The 20,405-nt window shown below is 47.9% G+C and overlaps 2 protein-coding genes across 7 annotated transcripts in view; both read right to left on the bottom strand.

Moving 5' to 3' along the window:
* Positions 1-220: 220 nt before the first annotated feature.
* LOC123017914 lies at positions 221-11,501 on the bottom strand. 5 transcript variants are annotated; one of them, XR_006413688.1, is made up of 7 exons: positions 11,400-11,501; positions 10,003-10,311; positions 6,726-7,009; positions 5,463-5,691; positions 4,326-4,354; positions 3,100-3,155; positions 221-2,986 (listed from the first exon to the last, which is right to left on the bottom strand). XR_006413688.1 is itself a non-coding variant. In XM_044419571.1 (7 exons), the coding sequence occupies exons 1-7, from the start codon at positions 11,455-11,457 to the stop codon at positions 2,885-2,887; spliced, it is 1,071 nt and encodes a 356-aa protein (XP_044275506.1). In that variant the 5' UTR covers positions 11,458-11,500; the 3' UTR covers positions 221-2,884. The 5 variants fall into 5 exon arrangements, 4 of the variants coding, with proteins under 4 accessions (XP_044275506.1, XP_044275509.1, XP_044275508.1 ...); XM_044419571.1 differs by having other exon boundaries at positions 6,722-7,009; positions 11,400-11,500; XM_044419574.1 differs by having other exon boundaries at positions 6,722-7,009; positions 10,003-10,088; positions 11,400-11,499.
* Positions 11,502-18,091: 6,590 nt separating this feature from the next.
* The window catches only part of ABHD16A (abhydrolase domain containing 16A, phospholipase), a 28,239-nt gene continuing 25,925 nt past the window's right edge, over positions 18,092-20,405 (bottom strand). For both annotated transcript variants that reach the window (XM_044419568.1, XM_044419569.1), the window contains 3 exons: positions 20,056-20,154; positions 19,362-19,408; positions 18,092-18,405 (listed from right to left, as the gene is read on the bottom strand). In XM_044419568.1, coding sequence (XP_044275503.1) covers positions 18,322-18,405; positions 19,362-19,408; positions 20,056-20,154 — 230 coding nt within the window. In that variant the 3' untranslated portion in view covers positions 18,092-18,321. The remainder of the gene's footprint in view (positions 18,406-19,361; positions 19,409-20,055; positions 20,155-20,405) is intronic.

Genomic DNA, 20,405 nt, shown 5'->3' with positions numbered 1-20,405 from the left:
CTCCTGTATTGATCATTGAGCTCATCTCAACAGGGCTTATGATACCTAGACAGGGGTTATGATAGGCACCTTATGCCTTATACGGAGAAGAAAGTCCCATTGTATAGAGTAGCGCATACTCCCTCGTAAGTACTTTCGAGAGCCAGTGTGGTCTCACGGTTAGGGGGCCTGGGAGTTCCTGGTTCTTGTCCTTACTTAGACATGAAATACACCGGGTGACTTCATGCATTATTAAATTTATATTACACTAATCAGTAGTCCGTCAGGACTCTCTAAGTGGATTACAAGACACACAGAATCAAAACAATAAGTGACACTAACAATAAGACAAAAATATATCTAACAGTCAATTAATAATAAATCGACATTACATAAACACAAACCATAACAATATAATATACAATTTAATATACAGCAGAGAGTTTAAACAGTAACCTGAGAGTTAAAAGCAATACAATTAAAATATAAAACATTCTAAAATGTAATTCAAATTAAAAATTATAATTTATACAGACATAAAATCAATTATTAAATATCTGGAAAATAAAATTGTTTTTGCCAGGCGCCAAAAAGGGTGTCATGAAGGCACCAGGGAACCGCTCTCGGGAGGCTCTTCTAAAGGGGAGGCACAACCACTGAGAAGGCCCTTCTTCTGTTTGCTGTCCTCCTTCCTTCCTTGGAGGATGGTTCTTTCAGCAGGACCTCCAAGCCTGATCTTAGGGGTCAGGTAGGTGCATATAGGATCAGGCAGCCCTTCAAGTATCCTGCTCTCAAGTCATGCAAGGCCCTTTATGTTAACTAAGCACCTTAAATTGGGCCCAGCGCTCAACTGGCAACCAATGAAGGTGATAGAATATGGGTGCGAGGTGGGCGCGTGGGTTTGCTCACCCCAGCAGCCACGTCAACCTATTTTGCACCAGTTGAAGTTTCCAGACCACCTTCAAGGGCAATAGTCCAGTCAAGAACTTATCAAAGTGTGGGTGACTGTGGTAAGGCTCCGTCTGTCCTGACAGGGCCCAAGCCGATGAATTAACTGTAGCCGAAAGAAGGTGCTCCTGGCCTCTGAGTCCACCTGAGACTCAAGTGATAGCCTGGGGTCCAGGAGCACCCCCAAGCTATGGATTCTGGCCTTTGGGGGGGTGGGGGGAGGACTCCATCCAAGACAGGCGGAAGGCCTGGGCAGACAGACCGCCCACCAGCAGCACCTCCATCTTAGCTGGATTGAGCTTCAGTTCATTGGTCCTCATCTAGTCCATTATCAAGCTCGGGCAGTGATTCAGGACGGAAACTGCCTTACCTGGGTCTGATGAGAATGAGAGAGAGAGCTGGGTGCCGTCAGACTACTTTGGGCCAGTCACTCCTTCTCAGACGAGCCTCCCTCATGGTGTTGTTGTGAGGATAAAATGAGTGGAGGCCCAACCTCAGCCACCGTGGGTTCCTCACAAGAGGAAGTGAAGGTGGGATAGAAATGCAATGTAGTAGTGGTAGTAATGCATTTACGATCGAAGTTGCAGCAGGCTGCGAAATCCCACACGCACTTACCTGGGAGTAAATCCCACTGAATTCAGTGGGACTTACTTCCAAGCAGATGTGCACAGGATCGCATTGTTCATGGCCAAAACCTTCCTTCCTCGCTTATGCTCTGCTTTCCTCCATGATTAAAAAGAAGGCGAGGGGGTTCCAACAGGCAGCAGCACGCTGACTGGCTCTGGCTGGCTCCGCTGCTGCATTGTTTGGGGGGGGGGGGCACTGCATGGCCCTGGAGGCAAAGAGATTCTGCGTCTGCCTAGCCTGGGGGCAATTTCCACCTCAGTTTTGACAGTGGGGGATGGACAGAAGGAAAAGGAGGGAAGGGTCATAAAGCAGGGAGCTGTACAGGTGCAGTTGCCCATCTGTCGGATGATGGACACAAGCAAGTGTTTATATCCTTGCTGCAGTGGTCGTGCCAGCCCCAGCGCTAGCCCATCTCTTGTGCAAGGGCAATGTGGTGCTCCTGGTGGAAGCCCTGCAATGCGCAGAAGTGCGAGGCAGGTGGGCAGAGCTCCCTTGTGCACGTTCTGCCAACTTGCCTCCTTCCAGAAAGGAGCGTTTCCGCTTATGGCGGGTGGAAGTGCTAAATCGCTCTTGTTGGAGTGGTGAGTTCTGCTTGCACCACAGAACTGGTGGCATTCGCAGCTTGGGGAGGGAACCGGCAGGAGCACAAACACCCTCTGGTTCTGCCCTCCGGACCAAATGAAATCGGAAGTGAATTCCCCGCTCACGTTTCCTTAAGCCTAAACTGCGGTGCTGGTTCTCCGAGGGCTTTCCTGGGGTGGAAGGGGGAGATTTTTTATTTATTTGTTGATTTAAACCCTTTATGCCCCGTCCTATACATAAAAGTCTCAGGACGGTCCAACAGCAAAGGCACAGCATGCTATCTATAACAAAACGTGAGGATTCAGCCCTTTCCCACCTGTTGCGGCCCTGCCAACACTGCCTCCCTGAGGCTGCTGCTTGCACGGGAGGGAAACCTCTCACGGCACCATGCAGGGCTGCTGGTGTGAACGGCAGCTTCAGGGAAGAGGGTTTCATGAGGACCTCGGTGTTGGCAGCAGGGCGGGAAAGGTTCGGCTTGCTCTCTTGCTCTCGGAGGGATACAAACTGGAGCTGTCGTCTTCTGCCCCCCTTGTGAACAAGGCCATGGCCTGTCTGGAGGCACCCAGAGTGGGAGAGAAGGCACCTGTGTTTAGGGGAGCAGGTCCCTCTGCTTAAAGAGGGAGGGGTAATAAAGCAAGGAGACTGTTGGTGGGACCACGCAGCACATTTCTGGAGAACTTCAGCGGGAAGCAGATCAGGAAACAGTGGCTGGACGTAGGCAGGCAAGTAGGAAATGACAGATGCAGTTTCATACAATTACTGCATAGACCGTGATGCTGTCTGGAGTCTGAACTGCCTTGGACTTCTGCTGAAGATGTTGCAACTGGGCGTAATGAAGGGAAGCAGATCTCTGGAAGGAGAAACTGGTTTGAGCAAGCAGCTTAAGAGGGCCCCTTGGAGTCTGCCATCTGCCCCACCTTTTTCTAGCCATGGTGTGCTCCAGGGGTGCCTGGTGGTATTTACCTCATTCAGACTTTCTCTTTCGAATGTGTCCTCATTTGTTCTGATGGAAGCATGATCTTGAGGCGTTAGACCATAGAGAAGAGAATGAAAAGAGAGAGAAAGAAACAGTGGTTGAGATGTGAGAGCTTGGCAGAGCACACGGAAGCAGAGAAATACAACCAGTTGGAGTCAGGATCTGCTTTGCAAAAGAAGGACGCCACTTGAGAAAGTCCCTCTGCCTGCATTTTGGGGTCCCCCTCCCTCCCACATCTCTCCCTCATCAGCAGCGTTGGGCGCCGAGGTTCTTCCTTCACACAGTCAAAAGCCACAGACCTTTTTCCTTGCAAAGTGTTCTTTACCGGCCAAAAAGTACCAAGCACCCAGAATGAATCTGAGCATACACAGAACGGTTTGTTGAACCCAATCTAATAATCACCCCCTTAAGAGCGTGCCTGGGCCTCATCCCTTCGGATGGGTCCTTCCGGAAGTGAGCATACCTCTTCTCTGTGTGCCAGTCCTCTCATTGGGCCACCCTCCTCTGCTTTTATTTATGTATTTATTTTTAATATAGCACATAAGCCTATGGCGCACATATAAACCTACATATAAGCATAGGGAATGCTTGAATATTGATCAGCATTTTGGATTTATTCTGTTTTGATGAGTTCACATATCCATACCTTATGGATCCTTATTCCTGGGAGGGATGAAATATACCTTAGATATTCTGAATTAACACACTTTCATGAGGTTACTGAGGGAAGCTTTGGGCCTTGTTTGGAAGGCCATGCCATATGAATTTCAGATGAAAAGGCATTCATTTCTTGGACCATGAAGCTGTTAAGTGTCGCTTAGCTTTAAAAATCTGAATAGCCTGGGACTCATAAATAGATCACTTCTTTCTATATAGACCTGCCAATGATTTGGAGATGCCCTTTTCTGAGTGCCTTGAGAAGAAAAGCATATTGTGGATGCAGGATGTGGAAGGGCTTTTCTGTGGTGACATCCCAAATCCAGAACGCCCTCTCAAAGGAGATTCAAATGGCACCAACAAGATCCTTTTGGGGCCAGCTTAGTATGTTTTATTTGTCCCAGCAATTGACTGGTTTTCAGGTTAATGTACGGTTTTTATCTGGTTGACTTATTCTTACTAAATGGCTTGATATACTTGTCTTTTGTCATGTTGTTGATCTCTGGGCCTATTTGTGTGGCTCAAAGGTAGACTAGCATTTTAAAAAATGGCCTACCAGTCCACTCCTCCTTGCCTTCGTGTTTCCTAGAAAGAAAAGGCAACAGTTGTTACATGTGATGATGGATGCAGGGAAATGAGTGCAAATGGCAGCCATATTGCAGCCTTATGGTACCTTCCCATATTGCAGCCTTCGCAGCCTGGTGCTCTTTAGGGGTATTGGACTTCAACTCCCATCAGCTTCAGCCAGCATGGCCAATAGTCAGGCATGATAAGAGGAAACCAGGTAGGGGAAAGGCACCACAGCGAGTTCCTCCCCTCCCGACACGAGCTCAGGAAGCCGTCACAAGTTTTACTCAGCTGCCCATCCTTCACAATTGCATGAACGGGGGGAGGGGGCCTGGCTTACTGCACCCCCCCCCCCAGGTCCCCGCTGGCTCGTTCCCGTCCTCCACACACTGGCGGGGAGAGGGGCGAAGGAGGAAGCCTCCCCTATGCACACAGGCCTTCCATGCAAGTTAGAAAGAGGGTTGCGCTGACTTCTGAATCTTGCAGGGAGCTTAGTGTGCGCAGCAAGCCCTGTGCCTTAGACCCAAGATATGGAGGGCACCAGGGATGGCACAGCAGCAGAAGCACTGGGGGGCCAAGCCCTTTCTTCATATTATTTTCCCACCATGCTGGTGCCAGCCACATATGGAGTATCAAGGAAGGCACGCTTTGATGACATCATATGTGGGTGCCTTTTCAGTGGGGTCCCACATCTGGCTTTGGCCTTCCATCCCTCGGAGTGCCAGGAAGGATCGGGAGATGCTGGCTGATCCTGAATCAGCTTCTTATGAGTCCGGCTAGCCCACCCCTGTGCGCAGGGGGAGCTCTGTTCCCCAGCCCTGATGCTTTCAGTGGTGGGGCTCAACCCTGGAACCTTCCACATGCCAATCATGGCTGAGCATCCTAAAGACAGGGCTGTGGCCCAGAGCCAGTCTCCAGGCCAATATTAGATGAGACAATGATAAAGGCGAGGAGCCTCTGAGCATGCACAGTGTATTTTCCTCACACCATTAGACAACCAAAGCCTACTTCCACCCATCTGGGAAGGGAATAGGGGAATGCTACCCAAAATGGGGGAAGGGGAAATTCCTGACTGCGGAAATCCAATTCCTCCACCAATCCCTCCTCCAAAAGTCCCAGGGCTCACCTGGCTGCCACTTGTGAGTTCCATTGCCACCCGGCCACTCCGAGAGCAGTCAGGACCAGGAGCGACCCGGCCAGCAGCAGTGCCCAGCTCCAGAGCGCAAAGCCCTTCACCTCGTGCCCGGCCGGTGCAGCGGCTGTGGTCCTTGCGAAGGTGGGATCTGCCCAGGGGGTTGATGCCAAAGAGGTGGGCTCAGCCAAAGCAATTTCTTGCTGAAGAATTGTGGGGGTCCCTTTAAAATCAGAAATTAATATGTGGCCATTCTCACAGTAACATGTCAAAACAGCCAGTCCCTGCACCAGCTCCTGGAAACAGTTTAAGCTTTTAGGGAAAGGAGAAATAGGCTTCCCCCACCGACTCCATGAGTGGGTCATGTGTTCTGCTGTTCAGAGAACAGTCCTCTGTTTGAAGGGCTGCTGGAGGTTTCTTGGTGAGGGGAAGTGTGTGGTTGCAGTGGGTGAGAAAATTCATCCCAAGTATAATCTTACTTTGGCCTTGAAGACTAGAGTGATCCCAAGTTAAGAGGTGGCAGCCGGCCATGCTGCTTCCGCTTGGCCAAAAGGGGTTGCCACAGAGTTAGAGCACAGAATTAAAATTAGGTTTTCTTGGCATTAGGATGTGAAGTTAGCAAATTTCACACACACCCACTTCTAGTAGGCACACAGCTCCCTTGGTCCTAGTTTCCCCCACTGTAATGAAATGCATTGCGTTTCCATTCAGATCGCAGTCATTGTTGTTACATTTGCAGGCAGACATATAAATGAGAACGTGCACATTTTGTATAAATCCATATCCTCTTCTGACCTCTTTTTGGGTGATAGATTTCCTCTTTTGGGGTGATGCATAAGTGGCTATCCAAAAGCCCATCCAAAGAATTGGGCTCAGGAAATGAACAAGAGGCAATGTGCTACCTCCTCAGGGCTTGTGCATGCAGCTGCTGGTTAAAGGAAGGGGAGTCGCTGGCAGGATGAGCTACCTCCTTTTTGCTCTAAAATCAGAGCAGAGGGGACAGGCTTGGTCCCACTGTGTGCTCCCCTTTTTGCAAAGACTTCAGGGAGGGTTGGAAGCATTTTCCATCCTTGATTTGCAAAGCAATGTGCAAATTGGTTTGCACCATTTGTGGAACAAACCGCATCAGGAAAATGCGAAACTACATTTGACAGTTTTGTCCATCCCTGTCGATACAACTCTTTAAAATATAGGAGCCATCTTAAATTTTGCACATAGGCAGGAGAGCCTTCTCTGGTGTAATTCAAATTTACCTACTTCCTTTTGTCCTTTGGGTGGAGTCAAGCAGATTTCAGAGACCCATGAAAAATTGACAAGGGAACGGCATTCCCAACGACCCCAGAAAACCTCCTGGAAAGGATACAAAGTTACGGAAGACCCGAAATCTTTCTTTTTTGCCCAACGGCGATTGCCCAGTGGCTCTGAGTTCAGGGTCCAGCGAAAGGCATATTTCTTGCCCCTCCAAGGGCAGTGATGGCACATCAGTTGGAAAGAGGAGTTACTCAGCGGCTCGGCAGAGACAAAAAGATTGTTGTGGCAGCCTGAGGAGAGAAGAGGAAAGGGTTGGCTCCACGTTTGATGGGGCCTTGCCAAATATGCTCTAGTGGACATCTTCCCTTGTTGGTGGGCCCCTGCCCCAGGTACATACCAGCTGGCTGGGCGCTGGCCTCTCATCCATGTCTGGACCCAGTTTAAATGCTGGTATTCACTTTTAAGGTATGGGGCCGTGTTACCTGAAGGGTAATCTCCTTCTTGAAATACTCTCCAGCCCCTAAGTTCATCTTAAGAGGCCCTCCTTCCTCTGTCAAACCAAGTGAGATGGGGGGCTACTAAGGAGAGACGTATTTCCATGGGTGGCATCCTGGCCGTGGAATGCCCTCCGCAGAAAGGTTCCCTGCTACTGTATTTAGTTTGATTGCAAAACTGAGATCTTGTACACAAAACGCTTTCCTTTTCCTGCATTTCTGCTACAAAATCTCTGGTGACACTATACTGCAGCAGAAAAGTGCCACTACGCTCGTGGAAAAAGCATTTTCTTTGGCATTCTTAAATAATACTTAATGTTCCCTGTTCTTAAAAATAACTTGCCAAAAGTGGTGTTTAAAACAGGCGTGAAACTGGGGTGTCACAGGAGCATTTCTGGAAGATTCTTGGTAGTGATGTGATACTCTATTTAGAATATTTTCAGCTTGTTTTCTCAAGGCAACTGGCTCACAGCAAATATAGGACAGAAAAAAGGCAGTATACAGAAAAATAGAGTGCAATATAATATGTTAAAAAGTGATCAGGAAAGAACATTTGATTTACCCATCAAATTAAAAGCAAGACAGTGTGACAGAGAGGTGCCTTACCACAGTGCTCCTCAAGGCCAGTGAGGAGAAGAAAGCTAATTCCACAGGCGACAGAGTGGGGATGAGTCCCATTCCACAGCCTTGGAGCGGCAGATGTGCAGCTTACTTCTGTTCCCCAAAAATCTTATTCCGCATGGTGGAGGAACATAAAGCAAGGCCTGAGTGGATGATCGAAGCTGCTAAATGGGGCGAGACAGTGAGGGCACATTCCTATGGCCTCCTGAGGCTGCCTGGGAGCTCGTTTTGCAACCTCCGAGCTGGAATGCTGAAGGCCGAGTCCATGTTTCTCCCTACTTTCAGTTGCCATGGGAAGAACCGCAGGGCTGCCTCCCCAAACTTGCCATTGGGCCTTGGAGAGGACGCAAATGAGTTTGCCAGGGAAAGGGGGCTGAGGGCTTACGCTGATTCCTGGTGCACCCCAGGCTCCTTCCTTCTCCATCCCAGCCCATCCCAGTTTAATCTAGACAGATAAAATCTAGAACGGCTGTCCAGATCAAATCCACGGCTGCGCCTCCTCCATGCACCGGATGAGTGTAAGCTCCTGAGTTCTGAGGTTTATGTGAGTCGAGGGCAGAAGATTGTGTCGTGAGGATGGCACCCAGGGAGATGTGCCTAAGGGCTAAAGTACACACGGGCAAGAGAATGGGAGGACCAGGGATGCCATTCCCAGGAGCTGGGCAGGGCTGTAAAGGACACACCGTGTTGGAAGCCCCTCATTCCCAAAGTTGCCGGAAGTCAGAGACAGACAAGAAAGAAGCCAGGAATTGAACCGGGGGCTTTCTGCGTGCAAAAAAGGTGATCCCCACCCCCACAACAAGGCAGGCAACTTTGCAACACACACCAGTCAATTCAGTTGCTGGGTGTGAACACATTTTCAGTCCTTTGAGCCCCCTTCCTAGATTGTGCTGTTCTGCTTCTTACGTGACTACAGAAAATGATAATTTGGGGTAATTCAGGATCCAGGCAAAAGGAGTTCCAGAGCTGTATGATGAGAACATGATGTGGAGGAGCTGGCAGTGATGCCCTTCGCATTTCTTTAAAGAACTGCAGGCACTGCATGCACCCAAATGTGTACTGGGAACCCAGTGTGTGAGGAGGGGAGATTGATTCCTTTCCTACAGTCTTATTTGTTCCCTAGTCTCTCCCTTCGCCTCCCCCATGCATGCCCATGAGGCCCAGGCAAGACCTTCCCATGTTTGCCCCCAGGGTCTTTTTTCAAAGCCTCGCAAGGGGGAGCAGTGTGTGACTCTTCTCCAAAGTGCAGCTGGGAAGGAAAGTGGGGAAACCATCTCCCCAGTCTGTTGCATGTTACAGTATTGAAACAAACTGGGGCTCCTCACACGACCCTGTAGTTAAGAACGCCCCCACAGCGGAGTACGTGCATTACTCATCGCATGTGATTTGACCCTGAGAACTTCCAGGAGGTGCAAGCCTGTTGCTGCCCCAGCATGCCACTTTCTTCCTCCTCTGAGGCCCATTTACTACCTAGAGTGGGGGGCTGGCACAAGTTTTCCTACAGTAGCTGTGAAGGGACTACCAAGAATCCTTTGGCCTTCCAGGCACTGGCAGGAGGCCACAGGATTGCTCCCTAAGTGTGTGAGAGTGTAATCCTATGTATAGTTTAGACAAAAAGATGATTTCATGGGAGCTGTGGGATTTTTTCTCTCTAAATGGGCACAGTGGTCCTAACCTTGGATAAATTCGGACCTGTGTCATCATGTGGCACCCATTCCTCCTGAGAGGGCTGAATCACCTCAATTTTCACAGGATACCTTAAGTGCTCCTCCCACCTGATGCAGCTACCCCTGTATCAAAAGCATCCCACAAAAGGGGTGCCAGAGTAGGGGAAAGGCTTGCTCTAGCATCCTCTACTGGCAGGGTACATTTTTGCTATCAGATACTTGCAGGTGGCTTCCTGCAGGGAACTTAAGCTGGCAGGGTCTGAGGAGCTTGTACTTCTTCACTTAAATGTGGTCTTGACCTTGTAACACAGGGGTGGAAGCAGCTGTTTTAGGCTTCAACTCCCATCCTTCTTGACCACTCACCATGTTGGCAGACTTCTGGGAACTGAAGTCCAGAGCCACTGGAGATCTCCTTCTGCCTATACTTGTTGCAACAGATGGCATTATTAAGCGTCACTTGAGGGGTGGTAAGTGGGTTCTGTGACAGAAGGGGATACATACCCGAAGTCACATGCAGGATGGTGCGAGTTTCTGAATTGCTGGGGAGGAGGCAGATGTAGGTACCCGCATCGCTCATGACCACATTCCTGAGGAGTAAAGAATTTGCTGTCTGGAAGAGGCGCTGGTTGAATCGAAGAGGAGTCACCTTAAATGTGATAGGGTTCCTGGTTATTTCCACATGATCCTGACTGATATTGGCACATCTGGTGTCCAGAGGGAACCAGAACCAACGGGTATCATGGCTGACTCTTTCACAAGGAAGTAAGGCCTGCTGCCCAGCAGTGCGGGTGACTGTGTATGTGCTGACATCTGACAGAGAAAAGAGGCAGACATTAGCATCCTCTCAGGCAAAGCTCCACTGCCTCCCACCCCTTGCACCCCCATCCTATGCTTACAAGACTCCCTCGCACTTGGCTGCGCCGCCATCTTGATTCTGCCTCCCCATGGCACGTAGGCTATCTACTTTTCAGCTTCATATTTCTGCCAGCTCACTCACTGCTTGTATCACAACAGATTCTTCCATGCTAGTATTTTTCAGACACAGGTGCCACATTTGCTCATGAGCAGTGACATGGCCTCATTTCTAATTACTTAGTCATGTGTGTGTGATAAATATATATAATGAACTTGTTATCTCAATGTATATACCACCACATTAGCCCACAGTTGGGCTCTCTGGGCCCTCTTGTTTGTTTCTCCACACGCATCAGGGCTGCCTCAAGACTTTTTTTGATGCTTGAGGAGAAGGGATCGAATGCCCACATCCCATCCCACCTGCCGAAAGGGGCTGAACTGGCATCTGGGACTCACATTGATGCTGGTGATGGGGGCCGCATCCACCACTTCCCCTGGAGTCAGCAGGCCAGCTTAGTGAGCGCAGGGCAAGTAGCCTGGAACACCCAGCTGTGCTTTTCAAGAGAAAGGAGCCACCCAAACGGTTGTCGCAGGAGCCCCCTCCACAACACCCCACAGCAGTCCCTGGAGGTGACGGCCTCACTCCCCGTGAGGCTGGTGCCAGCCCTCCACCCGCCGAGTCTGCTGCTTACAAAACTCTTAAGCACACGGGTCCTGCTGGTGAGCCCCACAAGTGGCAGTGGGTGTTTGAAAACAAGCATTCCCCACCCACTAATGTCTCCCCAGATTCCCTCCTGCTGTCCACCCACTTCCCAAGGCACCTCCAGACAAGGCTTTTATCATGCCACTACCCAGCCTTGTTCACAGAGCTGTCTGAAAAATGCAACCTTCTACTTGCAAGCCTCACCATATTATCTGTTTTTTAAAATATATCTCAGAATATGCATTAAGGAAGAGAAAGTGGAATAACGGAGGGATGGAGCCCTCCATCAGGAAGGGCTCGATCTCCCAACTCCTAGCTGCCCCCAAAACAAGGCTGTTACCATGCGCTTTCTCTAGGATGAGCAATTCCAGGAGTATGCCCAGCAGACAAAGCCCCATATTTTCTCCTCCTTGTTCCCGCTGCTTTGCAATTTATTTGACAGTAATGACAATCCCCCGGCGAGAGTGAAGGCTTTTGAATGCAAAGACATTATTCATCCGGAAAAGGTTATCTTGTGTTGTGGCGGTTTGGGTTTTCTCACTGAGTTAAAGGAAAGAGCTACTTCTTAATCACTTCCAGCCAGACACAGGAGCATTGGATGTGGCATTTCATTCACAGAGGAGGAAAAAAACCGTGTAGGGCAGTCTCCAAAGGAGAGTTTTTGTTTGTCTTCCCTGTGCCAGCACCAAGGGGCTGCTGAAAGAAGGGTCCCCTCGGGTCCCCTTTGTGACTGAAAAGATCAAAGAGTTAGGAATCTTGCTCCAGATGCCCATAACTTATAGTTCCCACAGAGCCGTTTAAGTGCCCTAAGGGACTTGGGGCACATTGTTTATTTGAGGGGGCCTCCAATGGAGGACAGTCCCTTGATAGGCCTCTGTGAGGTAAGCATAGGAGTGCCTGGAGGCACTGCCCAGAGAGCCATGTAATAGCGACTGGGTTCAGACAAAATAATAACCCACACTCAAGGGAAATGTGGGTTATCCTGTGGAAATGTGGGTTATCCTGTTGTCTGAACCTGGCCACATTAATAAGACAATCACAAAGAATCCATAAGAGAGTCCATGGTTTGTTGTTGGGTTGTGAAATGTGGGTTGTTCACCATGGTTTATTTTGACTGTGTTCAGACAACAGAATAACCCATGACTTAGCAATAACCCATACTCAACCCTTGAGTGTGGGTTATTGTATTGTCTGGACCTGAACTGTCTGAGTGTTGTTTGCACAACACCCTAAACCCTTCAGGAAATTTAACCATACACTGTGGTTAAATTCCCTAGAGGTTCTCCTATGCCCAAGAGATGGTTGGCATATTGGGGTTCAGTGCTTCCCCTCCCTGGTTCTGCTGCAGGTATTCTGGGGGACCCCACTGGAGCACTGAGGGGAGCAAGGATGACAGCCCCTCTCATACAACACAACCGCATGCTTTGTTATTTATTCAAAATAGTTTTAAGCTCCCTTTTAGGGGTAGAACCCTCTGAGTGACAAGCAATAAATACAACTAGAATCAATAAGTACATATATACATACAAACATATATAGTAAATTGACTTAAGCTGACTAGAGCTACTTAAGTATATGATAATTGTGGTTAGAGTTAAAACTGCTTTAAAACGAAAAGCAGAAGAAATTGTATTGAAGACTGGAAAATTAAGTCAGTTGACTGTGCAATAATGGTAAGACTAACTAATTATATAGAAAGATAACAAGCCAAAGAAAATGATAAGTGGAAACTGTATTACGCACAACTTCTTCTAAATGGGGATAACAACAACGGGAAAATATAAGTTAAAGGGGAACAGAATGTTTCAGAAAATTGTTTGAGATTAGAGGAATCTTCAGTGAATTTTAATTAACTGCGAACAAACAATGTGATTGAGTAGAAAGGACGGTAATTGTTGATTTACAGTGACTTGTAGGCCATCTGACAAGCCTGAGGTTATGGGGAGGCACAGAAGTGGAAATAGATAGATAGATAAATAAACAAATACATGTTAAAAGATTCATAAAGACTGCCCTTAAAGGATACGGTTTGGTGGCAATATTTTAACCAGGTAATGTCACCAATGTAAAGTCAACCTAAAAAAGGAGAAGATGGACATGTCTGCTCAACCCCAGCCTGATCATTAACTGTAATAACAGCAGCTGTTGTTATAAAATATTTTAGAATCATCAGTAGTACTAATTAATTCACGGACAAACAGATCCTGGCTATGAGCAGACTCCAATTTTTTAAACAAACAATCCAGAATAACAGGAAGAGGAAAGGAGCAGTGTGCTGAAGATAATGGCACATTCCAATTTTAGATGGTAAAAACACCATTTGGGTTGTAAAATATGCACTGTAGCAAATAGGAACAGAGCTGCCTTCAAATTTCAAGTTTCCTGAAAGGAAACACAGCTATTTAAATCTACACTCACCTTTCACATGGGTTGTGTTGAGTGAGTATATTCAGAAGAGCTACTGTTTGCATAGAGGCCGCACCTGGCGTGGCCCCCCGGGGACCAGGGAGGCCCCCCCCAATGCCCTTGCTCCATGTTCCCCAACTTTCCATCACTGGGGAGTTTCCCCCTATTACGAGGCTGAAATAAACAGCCTATGGGTTGGACAGTGTGGTGTAACGGCGCAGGTGTAACAGGACCAGGTGACCCAGTTCTAGTCCCCACTCAGCCGTGGAGCCAACTGGGTGACTTCGGGCCAGGCACAGACTCTCAGTCTAGCCTACCTCACAGGGTGGTTGTTGTGGGGATAAGACTGAGAGCAGCAGAGGAGAATGGCATGAGCTGCTTTGAGCTCTTTAAAATTGAAAAGTGTGGGATAAAAATCTAACAAAGAAACTACTGGCAAGAAGAGTTGTAAACTAAAGCACTCTGATATGTTGGCCTTGTCCTGCTGTCTTTGACTTTACCCCTGTTGCCACAGGCTTACTATATGGGGAGTGGGGCCTGGTCTTGAAGTTGGCCCCTTAAATTTTCTCTGCCTGTGTTATTCAACTTTTTGCAAACAAATAATTTACAGTTTTGTCTTTGAGAAGACTGCAAAATAGACACATTTTAGACTGGTTACAGGAGCATGTGGCCCCAGAAGTGCCTTAGAACTGGAATTTGGCTTTGGAGCCAAACCTGATTCTCCAGTCCTTTAGTGCCTCAGACCCACAGGGGCACATGACAGATACAACTAGTAGTCTAATAGTTTTGTTTGTTTTAAAAGAATGAAAACAAACCGAAAGCTGTTTCCTTCCTTGTTGCAGCTAATATTCTAGCCCCATTTTTCTCAGCTGTTTTCAACCCATACAGGAAAAATACAGACATTTCTTAATTTAAAAAAAATTTAATACCATCATTCCTGAAAAATCTCATGACAGTGTACACAAAAATTATTTAAAAACAATTAAAACGTCAATTAAAAACTCCTTAGTGCCAGTACTTGATACCAAAATAATTAAGATACCAATTAACAATTAAAAAACTGGGCATATAAAAAGGGTTTGGACGGGCGCCGGGACAAATAAAGCGTTGGCACCAGATGCACCTCTCTGAGGAATGAGTTCCATAATCGGGGCGCTATCACAGAGAAGACCGTCCTTCTCATAACGACCCTCCTCACTTCTTTCAAGGGGGGCTCTTGGAAGAAGATCTCTGCAGATGATCTTAAGATCCGGGCAGGCTCATATGTCAAAAAGCAATTTCTTAAACAATTAGCCGCGCTTGTATGCTGCAGCCCATAGCTGTGAGGTTCTCTGGGCAGCTTACATTATGTTAAGTTCGTCAATTTTGCATGGGGAACCCCTGCCCCCACTCACATGTTCCTCTTCTGGCAGATTTCCAAAGCACAAATAGTCAAGAGAGACCGCTGTGGAATGTCTTGTTTGGCTCATAAAGCATGAGCTGCTTGGCAGTTTCCAGTTTGAATGTTGTTTTCGCTCCAAACATCTCAGCTTGGTTTTAACAAATGATTTTCTCGCAGCCTTTGCATGACATCTGAAAACATGCTGAGAATAATATTGGTTTTCCTTTGTGTGACGGTTGAAAGGGCCAGTGTGATTATGTACGTAAAAAGCTTTCGATGCTCGGAATGCTAAACATTGTTATATCGCTATTTACAAAATGCCTTGAGAATAGGTCGAGTGATGAAAATAGACAAAAGTTACAATGGGCTCTTCACAATGGTGTTAGGTTTTAGGCTTTCCTGAGAGAGACACACTCTCATACTCACTTTCCGAGGAATAAGCCCTGCTTAACACAGTGGGAGTACTTCTAAGTAAACATGTCTAGGAGAGCCCGAGATGGACAGACTGCCATATGGGGCTCAATGGATTCATCTTCTGCGTGTTGATGACGAGCATGATAATCCCACTGATAAACTTGTGGGCCTGAACAAGCAAGGCAATTTTCACTTATTGCCTTCCCCGCCCGCCCGCAAATGCCCTCCCCATGCTGATCTGAGCAGATCTTCACATTGGTGGAAACTGCCTGCTGCTTCCATTGATGGGACAATCATGCGAGTTGATCTCCGTAAAGATAGAAATTTACCAAGGGGGACAGAATGCCAGCTGACATCTTTCTTCTGTTTTATTATTTACATGTTTGCATTCTGACAATTAAATGCACAAAGGACACAATACGGGAGAAATGCTTATAGCATTTTATATACGCTATTTAGAGAAGTTGACAGATGCATAACACTACACAGGGAAAATTGCTCCAGTTCTTCCTGTTGTATTCCAAAGATAGGAACTATGTTTTAAATGTTTCTGTAACTTTTCTACGTTCTCTGATCTCAAGAAGTGCACCACTTGTGCTGTATGCCATCCATAGGCTAATATTTGTGTTGTTTTCTGCCACTTCAAGTGATTAAAGTGCTTGTAGAAACCTATATGCAGTTCAACAGAATAATTTTTAGTTCCTGGGGTTTAGCATCACCCTCCTGACCAAATCAAATTAGCCCACCATCTTCAGCAGCTGCTTGTGAGCATTTCAGCATATATGTGAACAGACCCTCTACTTTCCTTGCCCTTGAAAATGGTCCGGATGCTTCAGCTGGTACAGAATAGAGCGGCCAGGATGCTGACCGGTTGTTCTTCTCATATAAGTCCGGGCCCAATTCAAGGTGCTGGTTTTGACCTATAAAGCCCTGAATGATTTGGGACCAGGATACCTGAAGGGACGTCTTCTTCTTTATATGCCCTCATGCCCCTCAAGATCAGTGAGGGAGGCCCTGCTCTGAGAACCCTCCCTGAAGGAGCTGAAAAGGGCATCTACTCAGAGTAGGGCCTTCTCTGCGGTGGCACCGAGGTTTTGGAATGTGCTCCCGGTAGAGGTTTGCCCAGCGCCAAGCTTATACTCTTTTTGACGCCAGGTCAAAACCTTTTATTTAACCGTTATTTTAAAAATTAGTATTTCAATGTAACAGTCGCTTTTTACTTTATTTTTTATTGGTTATATGTCATTTACTTACTGCTAGATTGTTTTAGTGTATTCTGATTTTAATGATTGTAAGCTGTCCTGAGATGCCATGCATAAGGATGGCTTATAATAGTTTTAAATAAATAAATAAAAATACCTTCTATCATGACCTAGTATTTCCCCCAGCCCATAAACTCCATGTTTAGGTCTGAATTCTTATACTTCCTGGATGGTGAATAAACTGCACAGAAGACACAAAAGGGAAACAAGGGAATAGTGGAAAGATTTATTCTCAACAGTACTATGTCTAAACACCCTGCTTGTCCCTCAGAGTGGCATTTTTAGCCTGTGAGGTAGGATATGTGAAGGCAGAATGATTTGTCCATGGCCACCCCTTGAATTTAATGGCTTCACACAATAAATAGATCTGGATTTATTGCATCCATCCATCCATCCATCCTTTCATAGCCCTGCACCTCTGCTGTAATTCCCCCAGATCACTACCTGACACCTTGTGACTGATGCCTCCTGCAGGTGATGAAGCCAACTGCAAGCACCAACAGAAATGAGAAAATGAACAACAAATAACCCAGTCGGATCTGGATTAAAAATATCCTGCATCTACAGGAAAGGCTTGTAGAGGCTTGGCAGTTGGATGCGGCACAGAATAATAGAACAGTACAGTTGGAAGGGGCCAAGAAGGCCACTGGGTCCAGTCCCCTGCTGTTTCAGGTCACCAGTTTACACCATCCATGACTGTCCAGTTTCTTTTTGAAAGTCTGTCGTGTGGGAGAGGCTGTGACCCTTCTCAACAATCTAAAAGCCCTACCCAGAACCCTCTCCCCATTTTGCCCCTTCACATGACTTTGTACCTGACTTCTTTCCCCCATTTATTTATTTTACTTATTTTGCAATTTATACCCTGCCTTTTTCCTACAAAGGGCTCAAGGCAGCTTACATCATTCTCCTCCTCCATCTTATCCCCACAACAACAACCCTGTGAGGTGGGTTGGGCTGAGAGTCTGTGACTGGCCCAAAGTCACCCCGTTGGCCTCATGGCTGAGCGGGGACTGGAATCCAGGTCGTCTGAGTCCCAGTCCCATGTTCTTAACCACTATGCCATTCAGTCTCTCTTCTACACCCCAAAGGGATAACTTCCCTTGAACTGCTTTAGCAAGGGATTCAGGAGCAGACCTCATAACCTCGTGGTCGCAAGGGGGTGGATTTCCTCTCCTTTTGGTTGCCGGGCCTCCTGCAGCCATTCTTTGTGTGTGCTGCTTTCACTGGACTTCTTCCTGCAGCCCTCCTGAACCCGCTTCCTATTCCGTTTCCCAGCAAGTGGGGCAGCCACAACATGTCACCGCTCTCTCTTACACTTTGACTTCCGACACAGAAGCAGCGCTTCAGAAGATTCCCTTGTGCTGAGCAGCGAGAGAGACAATGCAGGACAACCCAGAGCCCCTTCCAATGGCAGCAGACCCTGACAGTGAGAACATTTCTAAAGCTTCCCATCTGTATAAAGATGAATATTAGACCTGCATCTCTCTGGCAACAGTAACACAGACTACTGTTCATCTTGTTCGCAATATATTCTGGAAGAGTTAAAAAAAAGGGGGGAAAAAGAATCAGTAAGTATAAAAAATACCATCTTTATTGTGAGCCCCAACGACTAAGTGGGGGACTTGTGGGGTTAGAGGATAAATATTAACAGGGGAGAGGATGTAGATTTACAGTGTGCCATGGAGAGGGTAGCAGTGATGGGCCGACACACAAGCACACACACAGCAAATGCACAATGCAGGTGAGTGGGAAAGACACCAAGACAGTAAAAGCCACGGGTTCTGCTGGGGAAGGGGGTGCTATAAGCTCCATGGGAGGTTAAATTCTTGGGAAGGGAGTGGAGTGCAGTGCGTTGCTTCAAAGTTTTGCAGGTGCTTCCGGGCCTGTTGGGTGAAGAGGAGGAGGGAAAAAAAGTTAAAACCAGAAGGTATACTTGAGCATAAATATACATTCTTAAAAAATGGGGCAAGGAAGGATCTGGGATCCAGGCAGGAATAGCCTTGGTGCCTGCCAGATGCATTGGGACCACAACTCCCATCATTCCCAGCCAGCGTGGCCAGTGAGGGGAGCGCCAGCCCTGACACATCCCAAAGGTACCAAGTTGGGAAAGGCTAACTCAGAGCATGTATGTTGCAATTTGGGTGACAGAAGAACAATCCCTTCTCCTGTCTCTAAGCATTTGCTCTCAGGCACAGAGGAAAGAATTGGAGAAAGACTAGCGTGGGGTTTTGACCGGCAGAGCGCAGCCGGCACATGCATGGACCTCCTCGGAAGTGTGTGTTTCTTTTGGGGCTATCCTGTGTTTGGGGCCCCCTGCTAGCTGCTCCTCATCATGCCACTTGACGGCTGAAGCAAGGCGAGCCAGTGGCAGCCCCACAACGGCAGCGGAGGGGCCTGCCCCAACAGGATCCCCCTGGGATGGGTGGGCTGCGCTGCAGGGGCAGCCGCACGGCCTCTCAGGACACTCCCTGCACTAGAGAGTACAAGGCAGAGCCACAGCTCAGGGTCAGAGCACACGCTCCACAGGCCGGAGGCGATGGTCCCCTGGCAACCTCGTCAGTGAAAGGGATGTGAACAAGCACCCTGCGGAGCGGTCTGACAGCACCGGTTCTTTTCAATATTATGTCCTCAATCGAACCAATAGCCAGTGTTCTTGGAGTGGGTAAGAAACAACAAAAAGACAGAAATGCCACACGAACACGGCCATACTATGTTGGAGGGCCCATGAAACCATCTGGCTGTAGAGACTTGCTGGATGCACATGATACAAGCACAGAGAGGGAGGGAGAGAGGGAAGCTGGAGAAAGGGAGCGGCCTCTGGCAGGCAGAGGGAACTTACGAGGAACAGGGCAAGCTGCCGCCTCCCTTCGGGCGTCATGTCTTCACCTGGTTTAGAAAAGAGCAGAGGTCGGGGAGATGAAACAGGAAAGGCAGGACACGTGAGGTGCGACTCCGAGTGCCTCCCCCACCAGCCCCGACAGCCTGGACCTGTTTTCTTTTTGGTATTTGGCAAAGAAGTTGTGGTGAGGGTGTGTGGAATTGTGTATATTCAAGTATACAAGTTCAGGCCATTAAATTCCATCAGCCTATCAAGTCTCCTGCATTATCTGCCTCTTGCGATTCAGACACATGTCTGAATTCTCCAACATGTGGCCACCTAAGCACCTTTCACAGCCTTGCAAAAAACAACCCTCATTTGTAGGCAGCTTCTACACTGAACAGATCTCACCCTCTGGCTCTTCTCTTTTCCCATAGATCGGCTTGTTCTGAACTCCAGTCCCGTCATGGGCTCATCCAGTTAGAGGCAGGTGATTCAACCTGCCACGTGCTCATCCCTGTGCCAGAAACTATCCGTGTGATATTACTGGCCACCTATTCTCCGTCCCACAGTTTCTGTGGCCACTCTGGGTAACGTTTCCCTGAAATATCCACTGGCCAGTTCAAGCCCAGCCTACCATCATTCTGCAACCTGTTTGGATTCCCCAGTTCCCTGCCTCCCATCTCCCTCATCTCCCCTGCAGCACAGGCCTCACCGACACTCCAGGGAAATTCGCCTCCGTCTTCGGCCTTGTACGATTTCAGCACAGACAGACACCAGTCGTCTTCTACTTCGTAGCTACTATAAATGGAGGCTAAGATGACAAGTGCTCGGCATGAGTATTTGGCACTCTGTGGCCTGAATGTCAGTTGGCGGCAGAGGTGATGTGATTCTCCATGTCGTAAGTTACCTCAGACACAGCACCACTAATGTGCGCCCGTGAATTCTGATTTAGTTTGGAAGAATCACTACATTTTTTTCATGTGCCTTTCTGTTGCAGTAGCCCCAACATGCCACCTTTTGCCCAGCCTCCCATCTATAGCCACTCAGCTCCTTTAAAAGGCC

This window comes from Varanus komodoensis, unplaced genomic scaffold, assembly GCF_004798865.1.
Source record: "Varanus komodoensis strain SLA01 unplaced genomic scaffold, ASM479886v1 scaffold105, whole genome shotgun sequence".
NCBI classification, from domain to species: Eukaryota; Metazoa; Chordata; class Lepidosauria; order Squamata; family Varanidae; genus Varanus; species Varanus komodoensis.
The sequence above is the reverse complement of the archived record's forward strand: the minus strand, read 5'-3'. Positions and strand labels throughout refer to the sequence as shown.

Bases quoted from the DNA above. Each gene is read 5' to 3' on its own strand.
- LOC123017914 (XM_044419571.1), bottom strand. From the start codon at position 11,457: ATGGGGCTTTGTCTGCTGGGCATACTCCTGGAATTGCTCATCCTAGAG. The intron at 7,010-10,002 runs GTATGTATCCCC...TTCTCTCCTCAG, and splicing joins CATCCTGCATGTGACTTCGG to GCTGCCACAACAATCTTTTT. The intron at 2,987-3,099 runs GTAAATACCACC...TTCTCCTTCCAG, and splicing joins AAAGAGAAAGTCTGAATGAG to AGATCTGCTTCCCTTCATTA.